Source organism: Carassius carassius, chromosome 1, assembly GCF_963082965.1.
Source record: "Carassius carassius chromosome 1, fCarCar2.1, whole genome shotgun sequence".
NCBI classification, from domain to species: domain Eukaryota; kingdom Metazoa; phylum Chordata; class Actinopteri; order Cypriniformes; family Cyprinidae; genus Carassius; species Carassius carassius.
In genome coordinates this window covers 25,899,629-25,918,455 of record NC_081755.1, presented here as the reverse complement: position 1 = coordinate 25,918,455, position 18,827 = coordinate 25,899,629, and the positions used below count along the sequence as shown (strand labels likewise).

Sequence of the window (18,827 nt, the reverse complement as noted above, 5' to 3'; positions counted from 1 at the left end):
TTATATTATATTATATTATATTATATTATATTATATTATATTATATTATATTATATTATACAAACAGCCTTGTCTGCTATAGCAACATTTTGTCTTCCTTGTTTTATTTGCATAGATATCATCTGCAGGCTTTGATCTTTTGTCAGCAAGAAACCCAGAAATATGTGCTGTAAAGTAAATCTGATGGCAGCTTGTGTTGAGATGAAAGAAAAAGTGAATGTGGGAGCATTTGTAAGTGTCACACTTTCAGCCAGGATTGTCATCATCCACAAGTCATTGAGCAATATATGGTGTTTCAAGCCATTAAACCTGGAGAAGGTTGTGTATGAGATTGTATTATCTGTATGAAGCACTGCAGTATACATGTATTTCTGCACAGGAAATGCTGATAATAATATAATGCTGATAAAGTAATACTTACTGTATATCATTTTTTTGTTAGCTTTTCAAAATTATTACTGTAAAAATGCATTTATTTCATTTATTAAAATTTTTATTTATGGATTTATTTAAAGGGACAGTTCACCCAAAAATGAAAGTCATTATTAATTACTCAGCCTCATGTCGTTCCAAACCCTTAAAGGGTTAGTTCACCCAAATAATAAAATTATGTTATTAATGACTCACCCTCATGTCGTTCCAAACCCGTAAAATCTATTCCACAGCGCATCTGGTTTCTACGCTGATTTCTGCGTCAGCAGCACCACACACATGCATGGTATTGTCATGAAAGTACGTCAAAGACTTACACGGAAGATAAGAAATTGTTGAATAAAGTTATTTTTGTTTTCTTTGCGAACAAAAAGTATTCTCGTATTCTTTTCAATTTCATTTTTCATTTTCGTTTTTGGGTGAACTAAAATCAGAAAAAAAATGATGTATGAGATTGATAAATGTTTTTTTCTTCTTCTTCTCTTTTCTGTTCCCAGCTCGCACTTTGATCTTGTGGAATCAGACGTCTAGTCCCACCAATTCTACAGGTCAGTTTACAACTCGATATGACAAATTGCAAACAGAAACACAGTGTTTCAACCAGTGGTCATGACAGTGATATCCCCAAAAAAATATTTAGTGTAGGCTTTGAGCATGTGAAATTACTTCAGATGCTGCAATAAATTTTGGCCATGATATCATGCACTAGAGATTCTGTTTTTAATAATAAATAACAAAACAGTAAATTCCAAAATGGAAAGATGTAATTTTTGTGCCAATAGAATAACAAGATAAATAAATAGATAAATAAATAAAACAGGTTTCGCAAGCACAACCTATGTCTTCCATTGTTTGTCAAACAGATCCCATGGTCAAATGTATTTATTATTATTATAATTTTTTTTTTGTAATGAAATGTACCCAGAATGCAGTGGATTAAGACATATATGTGAAAGTCTCAAGGGAAGATTAAGAAATTTTTTAAAACAATTTCTAATCTCTACTGGGTTCCACAGATCCTCTCTGTTTATAAGAAAAATGTGTGAAAAAAAAACTCTGGAATTCTGGAAAAGAGGCCAATTCAGATGATACGAGTGTGCCCTGCAGCTCACACAAACACATAGAAAAAAGCCACAGAGATAAAGATGGATAAAGAGATATCCAACTGAAACCATTTTCATGAATCCCACGTGCCTCCCATGCAGCCATCACCGTTAATAGCCTTAAGTGCTTATACCAGAGCCTCTGAATATGTTTACTCTCCAGTTTCTTAAGAAATAACATTTCTTTAGGAAACATAAGACTCGATCGTTGCTGAGAAACCACATAGAAAATAGCCAGTGTTAAATGATCTCCTGCGCATGTAATAGGAAACACTTTGTGCTGATTGACTCAATTTTAAAACGGTAAGTATTGATTCTGTGCATGTAGCGGAAAGCTCAGTGCATTATCATCGAATATTGGAACACCAGTCACAGAATTCTGCACATTATCTTCAGTGTTTGTTTAATAAATATTTTGTTTAATCAGATTATGCTTTCAGCTACCAATAAATAACACTGCATTTCAACAATACATATTTTCTTTTATTTCATTTCATTTATTCTTTTATTTAAAAAAAATATATGTTTTTGAAAGGAGTCCCTGTATGCTTACACTCAATGTAATGCTGCACTTTGATCAAAACCCAGTAAAAATAGATGTGTAATATTGTGCAATATTATTTCAATTTGTAATAACTTTTTCTATTTGAATATATTTTAAAATATAATTTATTGCTCTGATGGAAAAACAGCATTTTCTGCACTATAGATCATGATTCATAAGAAATCATTAATGTTGATTTGTTGCTCAGTTCTTATCAGTTATTATTGTTGCTCAATTATCAATAATGGTTCTACTGATTATCAATTTGAAAACATTTTTTCCTCTTATATGTATCGTTAGTGTGCTATGCTAATATAGTTATTGTTATAGTTATTGGTGTGAATGGGCTATTTCACTGTAAAAAGTGAATTTCTTTTTTTTCTTTTTTTTATACATAAAAAATAAATTAAAACAACTAAACTACAATCATGCTACAGAAATATATAGCTAGTTAGTGGCATCACTACTTTTATTTATTGTCTTCTGTTTATTATTTTCCAGGGTTTCTAAAACAGAAGCTATTAAACTAAAATATTAGTAAATAAATAAATAAAATGTTACTTGAAACATTAACTGAAATTAAACTTTATATTTTAATTTGATATAATTCAGTGCACTATATGTAACGAAAATAACTAAAATTATTAACTAAAGCTGAAATAAAAAATAATAAAAGCTATAGACACATAAATACAAAAAAAAATACTAATACACAAAAAATACTAAAAAAGACAAAAACGGTCTGTGTACTTTTGCGTCCATTCGTTTTTCATTTTTTAACCCAGAAATTAAATATGGAAAATGCTGTTTATTCTTTAATGGTTGAAACACTGATTAATAAAATAAGCAGACACAAACAAATTTTCATTATTTCAAAAATTATATAAAGCTTGTTTATGTATGTATATATATATAGGCTGTACCTATCGAATATTTTAGTAATCGAGTATTCTACCAAAAATTCCATCGATTAATCGAGTAATCGGATAAAATGTGTTTTTGCGTAATTATATTGAAGCGATATTGATGTGCGCATGCGCAGTAAACCCGGGTAGGAAAATCTGACGGGTAGGATAAAATGTCAGGACACTGGAATTTTATTTTGACAGGTTGACGAACCTTTACAGTTCTGTGTATGTGATGATGTGCTAGTTTTACTTAATTCAAACGGTCAAATGCTCATGAAGTGACTGTCAGAGCAGTTCTGGAGATGTTGTTCATGTGTTCACGTCCTTATTTAGTGGGACAGCAGACGCTGAAATTACCGCGAGCGTCACGCGCGCTTCAGTGTGTGCTGGTGACACACTGGCTGCGTGGCGTGAGCGTGGCGTTTTTTCTGCATGGCACCAGAATCTTGCCTGGTGTGCTGCTGCTGCTGTAGGTGACATAGAGGGAGGCCGCCGACAGACCAGGCTCTTGTCTATTTCAACTTTGTTTTACACACCTACACCTTCATGTTAAGCATAAATATAAAGCCTACTGATAAAGGACACCGTCAACAGTATTGACGGCAAAATAGACTATATTTGACAGGTGCAATATTTGAAAATCGATAATTATTTATTTATTTTTTTTAATTACATTTCTTTCTGAATTTATGTCAACCTATAGACTTTCAAACATCAAAATGTCATGAATTAATATGTATTTGTGTACAAAATGACATAAACATATTTTCCTATTCTAGTTTGCCTGAAAACGCTTCCAACACGCTTGCGTGTCACGTGAAAAATAGGTGTTGGTTCTGTTTCTAGCATACGCGCCTGGGACGCGCGTCTCACGCAGGCAGTCTGCAAGCTCTAACCTGTTAACATGGGAGCTGAATTAAAAATGGACACGCCACGCAGCTGAGATGCTTGCGCCACGCAGCCAGTGTGTCACCGCGCTGATAAAGGAAGTCGTGCTTCTGCTCCATTCATTAACAGAGACACGAAGAACATGCAGGATTCATATTTAAATAGACTGTTCAGGCTTAATATTTACAGATATTAGTCCATATCGTGATTTGATGTAAGTACAATGACCTATTTTTGATTCATTCAATTCATTCAAAATTTGGCAAATTCCGTGCCATTCCGCTTTAAACTGTAAATTCCGTTCCCTTTCAGTCGGTCACTCTCGACGCCACGTCGGTGACCGACGAATATGGGATATCGCTTCGATAGACCATTCTACTTCGAGTGTAAACTAAACGAGCCAATGCACATTGGCATGCAATTATTGCATCCAGCTGCCGCTGATCACTGCGTGAGTATAAGAGGGCAGCAGGTGCAATGCATACCAGCTTTTCGCTTCGGAGCCGAGCGTTAGTATGGCTCAGCTCAACTGTGTCTGCTGTGAACTACGAGTTCAGCACGCTCTCGGAAGCTCCGTGTGTTGGCGAGACGGCGCTTCAGCGGCGGTCGTTCCTGTGTCGAGTGGATTGCACACTTCAGGCTGCATTACCCCTGTCGTGTTGCAAACGGCCAATTCCCCTGTGCGCCTCAGCACTAAAAGAGCATTTCCTAAAGAGCAAATTTCTCTAAAAGCGTACCAGTGGTATCCAGTGGGCCTCCCCCCGACCGGATGTCGATCTCAGCATCGGAGGGAGAGCTGTCGGACGAAGATTCGGCTGTGCTGCTGCCCTCTGGGACGGTGGCAAGGCCTGAGTCGGACCCCGAAATGTCAGCTATGCTTTCCCGGGCCGCCGAGAGGGTAGGGCTCGAGTGGAATCCTCCACCGCGTCCCGAGCCCTCGCGGCTGGATGATTGGTTTCTCGGGGTGGCGCGCGCTGGTTCTCAGCACCCCACCCCAGTGCCTTTCTTTCCGGAAGTGCATGACGAGCTCACCAGGTCGTGGATGGCACCTTTTACTGCCAGAAACCGGCCGGTGGGCTCCTCCTCCCTCACCACCCTCGATGGCGGTGCAGCGAAGGGGTATTCGGGAATCCCGTCGGTGGAGCGGGCGGTAGCGATGCAATTGTGTCCTAAGTCCGCCTCCTCCTGGCGTGGAGACCCGGTGCTTCCTTCCCGGGCCTGTAGGCACTCGTCTGGTCTGACCGGCAGTGCCTATACGGCTTGCGGGGAAGCTGCTTCCGCCTTACACGCCATGGCGTTACTGCAGGTGCACCAGGCTAAGGCACTGAAGGACCTGCACGAGGGTGGTCATGACCCGGAAGTTCTAAAGGAGCTCCGAACCGCCACTGACCTTGCGCTCTGAGCGACGAAGGTCACCGCGAGTTCCCTGGGTCGTGCGATGTCCACATTAGTGATCCAGGAGCGCCATCTCTGGCTGGGTCTGGCAGACATGAGGGACACCGACAAGGTCCGGTTTCTTAATGTCCCTGTGTCCCAGACCGGCCTCTTTGGCGAGGCAGTCGAGAACTTGGCCCAGCAAGTCTCTGCTGCCCAGAAGCAGACTGAGGGGATCCGACACATCCTGCCCTGGCGGGCAGCTGCTGCATCTACCCGCCCACCGGCCGCAGTGCCCCAGCCTGCTCGTCGCCAAGGGCAGCCCCCTGCATCCGCCCCCGCTCACACGCCGCATCTGCAGCAGCCTCCAAGTGGTGCCGTGGAGCTGGGCGCAGGCAGGCTGCCCCTCCCGTCCCGGCCCCCGTCAAACTTGGCAGTGAGCAGAAGAGCAAGAGGCCCCGGGCCGGGTGACCCGGAGAGAGGTAGCTGCTTTCTGGGGGATGGTGAAGGCACCTCTCCCTCCCCTGGAGGAGGGTCAGGCGGAGAATCTGGGAATCTCGACAGGAGAGCAGTTTTCTTCCTCTCTGGGTCCCAGGAGGGCACGGAGAGTTGCGCACGGCCAAGCTCCGGACCTCACTCATCCTCCTCCTTCGCCAGATGGCAGCAGCGGGCGGTTCGAGAGCGTCAACAAAGGCCCTACTCACGTACCCTCTGCCAACCCGTGGAACCAGGTGAGCCCTGCACCCCACACTCGCACCACACTCCGGCCTGCTCACAAGCCGCCCGAGTTGGGTCCCTGTGTTCCACCTCGCTGCCCCACTGCGGGTACGGCTGTGGTTCCGCTGGTCCCGCTTGTATGGTTTTTAGGCGCCTGGTCAGCACTACCCAGCCCGTCTCGCTGGCTTCTGCGAACCATCAGCCTCGGCTATGCGATTCAGATCGCCCGGCTCCCCCCCAAGCTCTGCGGTGTCCGCTCCACTACAATGAAAGCGTCCGATGCCCCTGTCCTGCGGGAAGGGATCGCAGTCCTACTGGCGAAGGACGCGATAGAGCCGGTCCCTCCAGCCGATATGAGGATGGGGTTTTACAGCCCGTTCTTCATTGTACCCAAGAAAGGCGGTGGGTTACGACCGATCTTGGATCTGCGAGTTTTGAATCGGGCCCTCGATCGGCTACCATTCAAAATGTTGACACAGCAACGCATTTTCGGGTGCGTCCGTCCCCAAGATTGGTTTGCAGCGATCGACCTGAAGGACGTGTACTTTCATTTGTCCGTCCTTCCGCGCCACAGGCCTTTTCTGCGGTTTGCGTTCGAAGGACTGGCATATCAGTACAAGGTCCTGCCCTGCAGGCTGTCTCAGTCTCCCCGTGTCTTTACGAAAGTCACGGAGGCAGTTCTCGTTCCTCTCAGAGAGCAGGGTGTTCGCATTCTCGACTACTTAGACGATTGGCTGATACTAGCACAGTATCGAGATCAGTTGTGCGAGCACAGGGATGTGGTGCTCCGGCACCTGAGCCTGTTGGGCCTTCAGGTCAGCTCGGAAAAGAGCAAACTCCCGTGGAGGATCTCTTTTCTCGATATGGAGTTGGATTCGGTCGAACAGACAGCACGCCTCACAGAGGAACGTGCGCGGTCGGTGCTAGCCTGCTTGAATACGTTCAAGAGCAGGACAGCGGTCCCACTGAAACTCTTTCAGAGGCTCCTGGGGCATATGGCGGCCGTGGCGGCACTTACACCGCTCAGCCTATTACATATGAGACCGCTCCAGCACTGGCTTTATGGCCGAGTCCTGAGGTGGGCGTGGAAGCGCGGCACTCACCGGGTCCAAGTTACACCGGCCTGTCGCCAAACCCTCACTCCGTGGTCAGATCTTGCATTTCTCCGGGCAGGGGTGCCCCTAGAGCAGATCTCCAGGCATGCTGTGGTTTACACGGATGCCTCCACCACCGACTGGGGGGCCACGTACAACGGGCATGCAGTCTCAGGGGTTTGGACGGGCCCGCAGCTGCAGTGGCACATCAATTGCCTAGAGTTGCTAGCAGTACACCTTGCCTTGAACCATCTCAAAGGTCTCTTGTGAGGCTAGCATGTGCTGGTCCGAACGGACAACACTGCGACCGTTGCGTACATCAATGTGTATTTGCCTCCGAGGTCTGCACTTCCGTCGCATGTCGCAACTCGCTCGCCACCTCCTCCTTTGGAGTCAGAAGGTTCTGAGGTCACTTCGTGCCGTTCACATTCCAGGCCTGCTCAGTCGTACAGCCGACGAGCTGTCTCGAGCAATGCTCCCGGGAGAATGGCGACTCCATCCCCTGACGGTCCAGCTGAATTGGAGATGGTTCGGAGCCGCTCAGGTAGACCTGTTTGCTTCTCCAGAGACCTCTCACTGCCAGTTGTTCTACTCCCTGACCGAGGGAACTCCCGGCATGGACGCTCTGGCACAAAGCTGGCCTTAAGACCTACGCAAGTAGGCGTTTCCCCCAGTGAGCCTTCTCGCACAGACACTGTGCAGAGTCCGGGAGGACAAGGAGCAAGTCTTGCTAGTAGCGCCGTATTGGCCCATGTGGACCTGGTTCCCCGAACTAGTGCTCCTTGCGACAGCCCCTCCTTGGCCAATTCCTCTGACGAAGGATCTACTGACTCAGAGACGGGGCACCATCTGGCACCCGCGTCCAGACCTCTGGAAACTCCATGTCTGGTCCCTGGACGGGACGCGGAGGTTCTAGGTGACCTATACCCCAAGAGGTAGTGAACACCATCACTTCGGCGAGATCACCGTCTACGAGACACGCTTACATCTTGAAGTGGAACCTGTTCGTTGAGTGGTGTTCTTCTCGCCGAGAAGACCCCCGAAGATGCCCGATTGCGGTCGTGCTATCCTTTCTGCAGCAAGGGTTGGAGCGAAGGCTGTCTCCCTCCACCCTCAAAGTCCAGGTTGCCGCTATTGCTGCGTACCATGACCCCGTGAATGGGAAGTCTCTGGGTAAGCATGACCTCATCGTCAGGTTCCTTAGAGGGGCCAGGAGGTTAAATCCTTCCCGCCCCCCCTGTATACCCTCTTGGGACCTGTCTCTAGTGCTTAAATCACTACAGCAGGGCCCATTCGAGCCTTTGCATTCAGTTGAGCTAAAGTTTCTTTCATTGAAAACTCTGCTCCTGCTTGCACTGGCCTCCATCAAGAGGGTAGGGGACCTGCATGCATTTTCGGTCGACGATTCGTGCCTACAGTTTGGGCCGGCTGACTCCCAGGTAATCCTGAGGCCCCGGCCAGGCTACGTGCCCAAGGTTCCCACTACACCCTTCAAAGACCAAGTGGTGAACCTGCAAGCGCTGCCCCTGGAGGAGGCAGACCCAGCCCTGGCTTTGTTTTGTCCCGTCCGAGCATTAAGGTGCTACGTAGACCGTAGCACAAAGCTTCAGGACCTCAGACCAGCTCTTTGTCTGTTACGGAGGCCGGCAGAAAGGGAGTGCCGTCTCTAAGCAGAGGATGGCCCACTGGATTGTGGATGCCATAACCCTGGCTTATCAGGCTCAGGATGTGCCCTGCCCGTTCAGGTTGCGAGCTCACTCAACTAGAAGTGTTGCATCCTCCTGGGCGCTGGCTCGTGGCGCCTCGCTGACAGATATTTGTAGAGCTGCGGGCTGGGCGACCCCTAACACGTTCGCTAGGTTCTATAGCCTTCGTGTAGAGCCGGTATCCTCCTGTGTTCTCACCTCAAACGGGTAGTGGCACTGAGAGGCCCCAGTTAGTGTCGGCTTGCTTAAACCGCTCCAGAGTGTCCGTATTGTAGACCCTGTTGAGATCCTCCATCACCCCTAAGCAGCTGGATGCAGCGGAACGTCCGGCGCCAGACCTTCATGATGAATCTGTGAGAACCATGGAAGGGTGGGTTCCATATTGAGACCTAAGCGGTACTCATATGTGTATAGTCCACGGTATAGCCTTAGAGCCCGTGTTTCCCCGGCAGACTTCTGCCTCCCCAAGAGGGTTCTAATCACCTCAAATTTCTCCGTATACTCCTAAACGGATGCTATATGTGTATTTGCCTCCGAGACCTCCTTCAGGAAGGATGGGGCTTCCGCAGCGTCCCGGCTCCAAGCGGACCGGGTACGTTTTCCCAGTGTTATCCAATCTCACCCAGTGAGGTAGTGCTTTGACAATGGTGAGTGGAGCTACTTGTTCTGAGCCCCGGCCTACACCTAATAGGGGCGCAGGCGGCTCGCACAGGGCACTGGAAGGGGCAGCACCCATGGCGCTTTGATAGGGTTCCCATATTCGTCGGTCACCGACGTGGCGTCGAGAGTGACCGACTGAAAGGGAACGTCTCGGTTACGTATGGTAACCCTCGTTCCCTGAAGGAGGGAACGGAGACGCCACGTCCCGTCGCCATGGTTGCTGTACCGCCGCTGAGCTGCCGGGTCCCCGGCTCGGCTCCTCAGCGAAAAACTGGTATGCATTGCACCTGCTGCCCTCTTATACTCACGCAGTGATCAGCGGCAGCTGGATGCAATAATTGCATGCCAATGTGCATTGGCTCCTTTAGTTTACACTCGAAGTAGAATGGTCTATCGAAGCGATATCCCATATTCGTCGGTCACCGACGTGGCGTCTCCGTTCCCTCCTTCAGGGAACGAGGGTTACCATACGTAACCGAGACGTTTATATGACTGGATTCCGCGATTACCTCTGTTTTTTCTGCATCGCCGAAATCATAGGGTCCTAGTTGTGGTATGCCAGCTCTATCTTGCAATGGACACACGCCACGGCGTTCTCTTTACGTTTGCCCGCGCCGCTTGTGTCTCCTTCCTCTTTGTGGGTGACGTAAACGCGTTGTGTCACATAAAAAAAAATAATAATTGCGAAAGAACCTGACGTGAAATTTCAAATAAATTAAAAGAGGCTTCGAGGCAGAGGAATTTGCCTCGATCATTTTTTGTAATCGAGTTACTCGAGGAATCGTTTCAGCCCTAATATATATATATATGCTAAATTTAATTTCTACCATTTTAGCGTCTCTAGACAGATGCTAGCACCCTCTCGCACTACTGACATGGCTACCATGACTGCTTTATTAAAGCCTTTAACTTTAATATTTTTATGATCTTAAAGTGCCCCTATTATGCCATTTTTAAGGTTCCTAGTATTGTTTTGGGAGTCTCCTACATTAGGTTTACATGCATTCAAGGTCAAACAACCCTTTTGTTTTCTCAAAATATGCAAATTAAAATAAAATAAAAGAAGGCTTCGTTAACCAGAAAAGGTGAACATGTTGGTATTCTTGTGAAAAAAAACAAACAAACAAAAACGTGCAGTCCTGTCACTGTCACCTGTCACTGTTTAGTTTCCCTTTTCTTTTTAGTTTTTCTTTTAAAAAGCTTGTTTTCTTTGCTGTTTACCTCATGTTAAGCTTTTTTTATTTGATTCCTCAGTGTTTGCTAAACATTCTGTAATGTATTTGTCTGTATATAATATAGCATGTGGAGCATACCTCATCTTATTCAATTTTTTTAGTAAATATTATGTAAGCTAGTTTGCCTACTGTTTTATTGTTGTTGTGCTTTTAAATTAAGAACTACAATGAATCAGTCTTTTGTTTTAGTCTTAAAAAGTTAAATGTGTATAGATATTTATGATTATGGTTAATGCTGTGTTGTAGCAAAAAAAAAAAAAAAAAAAAAAAATTACAAATGCGACCAAATGATGTGCTCATGCGACCAACTGAGAAAGTTAGTCGCAAAAGAGCGACCAATGGGAAGAATGAGTCTAGAACCCTGTGTAGCCTAAACACAGCATTATGCAGATGCCACTATCACTGAACAGGGGCTAGAGCACCCACACTGATTTCAGAAGCACCCTCAGTGATTTGATTCAGGAACTGGGCCTGCCTGTATCTGGAGATTATAACTTTATATATTTCTAAATTAGCCTTTATATAAATTTACCCATATATTAAACTGTGTATAGCGCTCTAACACAATGTAGCCTAATGTATGTTCACTGAGCAACCTTGCATGGTCCTCTCCGATAATGTATTTATATAGCACACAAAATTATGACAAAATTATATCCCAGTATACAATTTCATGATGATAGATTTCCCAGGATTCTGTAATCTCCTGCATTCTCTCTGTCCCTCTGTTTTTCAGGTTTGTTCTGTAACACTTCGATTGATGGCATTGGGACATGCTGGCCCAGGAGCAGTGCTGGAGAAGTGGTGTCCCGTCCCTGTCCAGAGACCTTCCTCGGAGTCCGTTACAACACCACCAGTAAGTGCTCAGCATCTCACATCACAGTCCCGTTAGCTCCTGTTTATGACAGCACAAGCTGTTTCTTTTTTATATCCGTTTTATAGAAGACCTAGGCGCTTGACTTATATATTTCACATCTCTTGTCAAGCCGATGTTGTTGGACTTCAAACAATGGCAGGTCTTTGGGGGTATTTTCAACGCCTGTAACCTGCTGAAGTCATGTTTTGGATGAATGTATACATCTGGCACTGCTTGATAGGAACAACAGCAGTTTGAGCATCATAACCGAGCCAACAGCTGAGAGCTACACTACATACAGTAACAAGCTTTCAGATTCATGTTTGTGTGTTGGTGACAGAGGGGGAGAGAGTGTGCCGTTTTTGAGCTGGTGCATGCTACCAATTTATGTTTTACCATTGCTAACAAGCACACTAATTGTTCTGCCAGTGTGTTTGTGTGTGTAGCTCTAATGAGCGAGACTCACTGCTGTGATAAAAGAGTTCCAGTATCCCTCAGAGACGAGTTCTAAATGCTCCCTGTGGACAGAGGTGTAGTTTTTTTACGAAATGATGCATTTTCACATTCTCTTTGTTCATTCTTCTTTCCTTCTTTTGTTTTCTCGTTATTGATTTCTTTTTCATATTTTTTCCTTCCTTCCATTCTTCCTTTCTCCCTTCCTTTCAATATTCCTTCCCATTTTCTCCTCCATCCCTTTTGTTATTTTTCATTTTTCCTTTCCTTCATTCCTTCCTTCTTTCTGTTTTCTTTCTTTGTCTTTTTTATACCCATCTTTATTTTCCTTCCATCCTTAATTTGTTTTCTTTTTTTGTCTTCTTTTTATTCCCATCTTTCTTTTTCTTCCTTCCTTGCTTTGTTTTCTTTCATTGTCTCCTTTTTATTCCCCTCTTTCTTTTTATTCTCATTTCCTTCCCTCCTTCCTTTTGTTTTCTTTCTTTATGTCTTCTTTTTATTCCCTTCTCTCTTTTTATTCTTTCTTCCTTCCTTTCAACATTCCTTCCTTCCAGCCTTCTCTTTAATTCATTTTGTGTCTTTTCTTTCGTTTATGTCTTTTCTTTCATTATTTTTTGTCTTTTCTGTCTTCCTCGTTCATTCTTTTATCCTTCCTTCCTTCTTCTTTCCATCCTTCCTTTCATCTTTCCACTTGTTTTTATTCATTTTTGTGTCCTTATTTATTCCCTTCTTTCCCATTATATCCCCACCCTTCATTACATTTCTTTCTTTCTTTCTTTCTTTCTTTCTTTCTTTCTTTCTTTCTTTCTTTCTTTCTTTCTTTCTTTCTCAAAGGTTCGGTTTGATTTACGTCCATCAAACAAACCCTGTGGCTCCAGATTCACAAGCCTTAAGGTCTTTTTGAAGTTTTAGAAATAGTAGCTGAGATGAGTTAAAGCTTAGACATTAAAACTGAATGTAATCTTAATCCTTAATTTAATTTATATCTGGGGAGATGAAAGTGTTCACTCTTCTTGTGGAGCCAAGGCTCTCGGTGAGAGAATGTCCAGTAGTCATATTTCTTGAAACACATGTAACTTGTTTAGCAAAAAAGTGAAAAATAGACAGGAAAAGAGGATCTAAAGAGGAGGAGATTGAGAGAATGAAGTCTGATGCTAAAGTCATTATTAAAGATGACTTATATGAGAATACGGACGTGTGGCCAGGGGACAGAGAGAACTCAGGAGTAATGATTTGTTTGCATTGCTTTATCCTTAATAATAATTCCTTTTTTCTCTTACACCTGGAACAAAGCTTAGAAAGACCGTGAAATATGTAATAAAGCAGGTGCTTGTAACAATCTTGCTGTCATGGGATTGCATATTTGTGAGAATGTGTGTGGTTGATATACTTTCACATACGCATGAAGGAATGGCAATACACCCACAGTTGCTGGGTAAGTTGATTAGTGTATTAAGACTCACTGGAGCTGATAGCATGATTGATTTTTAAAGTCCCGTGGCTGCAGCATATTGTAGAGCTTCAGGCAGTGTGTAGCACAAATCAGGAACATTCACAATATTCACAGGGCACTGCACACAGTCTGTGTGCTCATATTGGCTTTTCTCATGGTTTTTATTCCCCAGTGGAATGAAATCTGTCTGTTTTAAATGACAGAAAAAAAAAATTGAAAGAAAAACTGTTTTTATGTACATGCTTTTTGGTGGTAATGAATTTTTGAATTTAGAGTTAGAACTAATTTATAACAACACACCAAAAGAGTAATAGTATTTGCCAATATAATAATAATAATATTAATAATAATAATAATAATAATAATAATAAATTATCTGCTTTTGTACTCATTCATTTGAACAAATTTCACCATCACTTAAATCAAGTGGACTTATTTTTTAATCAACAAATGTTTTGATGTTGAGTCTGTTAAGTTTCAAACACATCAAAACATAATGAATGAAATCCAAATTCAAAAATAATGAATTTTCATCACAGAATTGACAGTCACCAGTGTGTTATTGAGCATTTGCTTTTTGTCAGCACAGAAAAGCATAGACTGTAAGGGAGATGAACCAATCAGTCTTTGTGGAAATGAGGGCTTATCAGACAGATTCAAGAGGTGGATATTAGTTAAATCAATAGTAAACAATCAAGATACATATTTCAAATCAATGAAAAATGCCACATTACAAAATGCACTTGTATTACCCAAACAAACTGACATAAAATCCATAATGTTGGTAATATCTAATGACACCGCCATAAGGTTCTCCAGTCTGTCGGTACTGTTAATAATATTGACTTTCAAAATTGTACTTGCCCATCTTCATGATCTCTGTAATGGGCAGTTGTAACGTTGTTCATTCACAAAGTCAGTGCATACACACAAACACTTTGAATGTACCTGGTAAACATATATTGTGGTTATCAGATGATGATCAGATGCACGGATGCCAAAGCATTTGTTAATGAACCATTAAAGTTATTGTTGTCAGATTGTGCTTGTACACAATTAAATAAATGAGAACAGGTCCAAATGAAAAGTTTAACATTAACTACATTTGGAAGGTAAATTGTACCAAGTTAACTAAAATATGCTTAAGGATTTGAGAGGGGGAAAAATGAAGACAGAAAATTCTGTTTGAATTTATGTGGAGGAAAAAAAAAAGATACCAGTACCACAGTAGCACAATAGCAAGTTTTGAATGAAATAATATGTGTTACATGTGTTAAAGATCTGTCATTTTGTTCTGAGGTTTTGAAAAGTGTGCTAAGAATCAATTGCAGCTATGCTTGCAGAGGTTTTTTTTCTTTTTTTTTTTTCTAGCACATTAGATTGAGTGAAATGACATTGAAGGCTTTAAATTAATTAAATATAATTACTTTGTGTTCATTTCTAAAGTTCATGCAGGGTGACATAGTTCTATTTAACAGTAATGAAAAGAATATGCATTCATTGCCATTGAAGTTAACATTGAATTATCTATCAAATTCATGAAAGAGCTTTGAACTCAGCAATTTGCCTTGACTTCATTTAAGGTAAACCACATCTAATAGTGGTTTGTTGGAGAAAATTTTTGGTGGCAAAAATATAAGAAGCCTCAATAAAGTTAGAAAATAAGAAAAAAATAGGCTATTGAAATGGTTAGTCAGATTTTCCACATGTTGTATTTTTTCATCATATTTTTTATAGTTAAAAAGATGTTGTCAGATGGCGGACAGTAAAATACCACTTTTTTTTTTTTTCGAGCATTAGAGCAATTGCACAAATGTATGCTATTTTTTCAAGGTATCTCTCTCAGTTCTTAGGAGCAAACAAAAGATGTTGTTTTATGTAGTACATTCAGTTCAATGTATAGGTCAGAAAAGACATGGCCCACTCACTCTTGATGCTTTGTGCTACACATCTGTCGATGCAAAAGAAATTATCACAGCAATATCAGTTTTAAACCTTAATTTGTTGCAGCTACAGTATACTGATATAAAGTCAATCTTGATTGTAAACGCAATGAAAAAATGAACTCAGTTAATCAAGCTCTCAACCAAAATTGTCCCAAGGAGATCTGATCATGTTATCTAGATCATGCTATCTAGAAATGGTTGATTAGGAATACAAATAGGCTAAAATATTGTAAGCACAATATCAATATTTTTTCTTTATTCTATTTATGTTTGCTGACCAAAGATCTTTGGGTTCAGTTGATCTCTTTAGAGCACAGTGTTTGGATTGAAAATTGAATTCCACACAGTCATTTTCATTTACTACTTCCTATGTAGTGCTCTCATCTTTAAAGTATAGAATATTGTATAAAAGGTTTGTGTTAGCATACAACAACCCTTGGAAGAAATGTGAAGTGAAAATCTTCAGCTTCTGAATTGCCACCTCAGGGCAAGTGTGTTAAAGTTAATTATACTCCCACTGTGGGAGGAGGGTTTTACATGGCATGACATAACTCCTCATCCCTCCTCTCTCTCTCCTCCTGTCAATCTCTCTTCCTCGCTCCCTTTTCCTGCTCTCCTTCAGGCATTGTCAGTCTCTGTCTGACCTTGACAGACTCTTTTATTGCCTGGGCCTTTTTGCAAATGCTGCAATTCAGCACCATTTCAGTGAGCTCTCTTGACTGGTACAGAGAAAGCCAGTTCAGTGGCAGCTGAGCAGGGTCTTTTTTCATTATGCTAAGTGACATTTGCTCTCCATGGGTCACTGGCGGAGCATGTGAGAGAAATGGAGCTGTGCAACATTCTGTATGTAGCGGTGTGCATTTTTTGTCATCGTTCCTACATTGTTTTACAGTAGGCTTTTGGAAATGCGACCATCACTTGCTCCATACTATATTGGACCCCTAAGTAATGATCCAAATGCATGAATGCATTCATTTATTCATTAATTGTTTTAATTAGGGCCCGAGTACCGAGGTGCGAGGACCCTCTTGTATCTGCTTTGTTCATTAGGGCCCGAGCACCGATGGTGTGAGGACCCTATTGTATCTGCTCTGTTTCTTATTATTATTCTTAAACATGCTCAAAAAGTCATGAAACTTTGCACACGCGTCAAACCTGGTGAAAATTTTCATCTGATATAGGATTCAGAAGAGGGTGTGGCAAAATGGTTCGACAGCGCCACCTATACTAAAAAAATCAACAGCCTTCCAGCTATGTTTCACGTACATGCACGAAAATTGGCACACACATGTAACACACCAATACCTACAAAAAAGACTCTTGGAGCAAAATTCTAAACCCAACAGGAAGTCGGTTATTTTTAATATTATGAGCAAATTTTGTGCAATTTTTGTCATTTCCATGCGTTGTATTTTAACGAACTCCTCCTAGAGATTTATTCAGATCAACACCAAATTTGGTATGCCTAATCTAAAGGCCTTTGCGATGTTAAATTGCGAAGATCTTGAGTTTTCGTTAAAGGTCGTGTCCATGGCGGCCTGACAAATTTCGATGTTTCGCCATGAAAAAGGATTTTGCTGTAACTCAGACATACATTGTCCAATCTGCCCCAAACTTCACATGTTAGATAAGACTTCTGCCCTTAAAAGATCTACATGCCCATATTCAGTTATAGTCATAGCGCCACTTGCTGGCAACAGGAAGTGACATGTTTTACGCTGCGACAAACTACTCCTACAATTTTTTTTTACATTAATGTATTTTTTGTGGTCAGTCTTATCTAAAGGCCTGTGCAATGTTAACTTGTGGAGATCTTGAGTTTTTGTTAAAGGGCGTGTCCATGGCGCCATGACAAAATTTGATGTCTCGCCACAGCAAGAGAAGTTGTTGTAACTCAGGCATAATTTGTTTGATCTTCCCCAAACTTCACATGTTCGATAAGAGTCCTGCCCTGAACACATCTGAAGGCCAATATTCCATTATAATGATAGCACCACCTGCTGACAACAGGAAGATTGGCACATATATGGAATAGACTTTGATATATTCCACTTATATTTATGAGTTTAAATGCATATTTCTCACCGTTCACCTATTTACTAAAGCCACTCGCTGCCGGTGAGCCCGGGTGCGAGGGCCTGTTCATCGCTGCTTGCAGCTTTAATTATTATTATTATTTTTACTTTATAAAATTATTACATTGGCACCAATAGTCTCGTGGGCAGCACGTCAGCATATGTATAGCGTTATTTTGGTTCATATGGTAGTATCATATTTATAATTTTTTTTAATCTTAAAAAAAAATCACCTTTTTACAGCTTTTGCTTTGCTGAAGTTCTTTATATATATAATGTAATTGGTTCCTGTGGTTTGAACAGCATTTAAAAAGGGGCCATATGATGCAATTTCAAGTTTCCCTATGCTAATTGTGCATAGACTGTGCATTGTGCATAGATAAGATTCCTGAAGAAATCCAAAGAGATATTCTTTATTAAAGTTAAGACTCTGCCACGCCCCCCTGAAACACCTCGTTCTAACACACCCCCACATGTCTACGTCACGATGTGGAAACATTTGCATAATGCCACACAAATGTTCACGCAAAGAAAGAAGGTGTGGTTTCAGCAGTTAATAGAATTTTTCATACTTTTTGTGCTGCAAGTCAGAAAAGACGACAAGCCACTTCTAGGGGAATTTCCACTCTTCTCTTCTCTTCATCTTACTCTTCCTCCTAATCGCACAGCTATTGTTTAACTAATACATCAGCACTCTGTCACAGTGCTGCATTGTTTTCCAGCATTGTTCACTACACATCCCCACAGAAATGGCTATGCTGGTTGCGAAAGCAGTGACAACCTTCTATCTGTCTCGTCACACCATCAGATCTGCTTCAGGCAATTGTGCGGATGATCAAACCGGCTGGATGTGGAGGTTTACAGGAGGCAGATGACTCACCGTGGAGCGGTTCCTCTGTGCCCTGTTTGCCTGTGTGATCTATGGAGCTGCCATTCACCTTCAGATGCTCAATCAATATCGCCATGAGCAAAAGGCAAAGACGAGAGGAAGTTAGTAAGAGAGAGTAATGGAAAGAGTGTTTCCTTCGCTTCAGTAAGTGTTTGGGTTGAGTTTTGTTTTTAAATGCAAGTGAGTTTGAGTCACTGTTTCAAGGCTCTCTCTGGACCCTTCAGCTTTTTTTTACCAGTCGAGTTAAAGTCTAGATTTGTGTCAGAAGCGTCCTAATTACTGTTTTTTTTTTTTTGATTGTTTGTTTACTGCTTGTCTATGTTAGTATTAAAGTCTTTCCCATGAGACAAAACAGTTAGAGAATAAACTGTACAAGGAAAATCTAAAAGGAAAATATTAGTATCTGGTGGTGATTCCAACTTTTCCATCGCTCTTTACTTGGTGTGACCGTAACAAAAAACATTTCTAAAAGCAGTATATAAAATGCTACATCA

The 18,827-nt window shown here is 42.3% G+C and overlaps 2 protein-coding genes across 2 annotated transcripts in view; both read left to right on the top strand.

Moving 5' to 3' along the window:
• The window catches only part of cdc27 (cell division cycle 27), a 364,243-nt gene that overhangs the window by 158,311 nt on the left and 187,105 nt on the right, over positions 1–18,827 (top strand). The window lies entirely within an intron of this gene.
• The window catches only part of crhr1 (corticotropin releasing hormone receptor 1), a 148,832-nt gene that overhangs the window by 62,334 nt on the left and 67,671 nt on the right, over positions 1–18,827 (top strand). The window contains exons 3-4 of the mRNA XM_059553061.1: positions 930–980; positions 11,398–11,517. Coding sequence (XP_059409044.1) covers positions 930–980; positions 11,398–11,517 — 171 coding nt within the window. The remainder of the gene's footprint in view (positions 1–929; positions 981–11,397; positions 11,518–18,827) is intronic.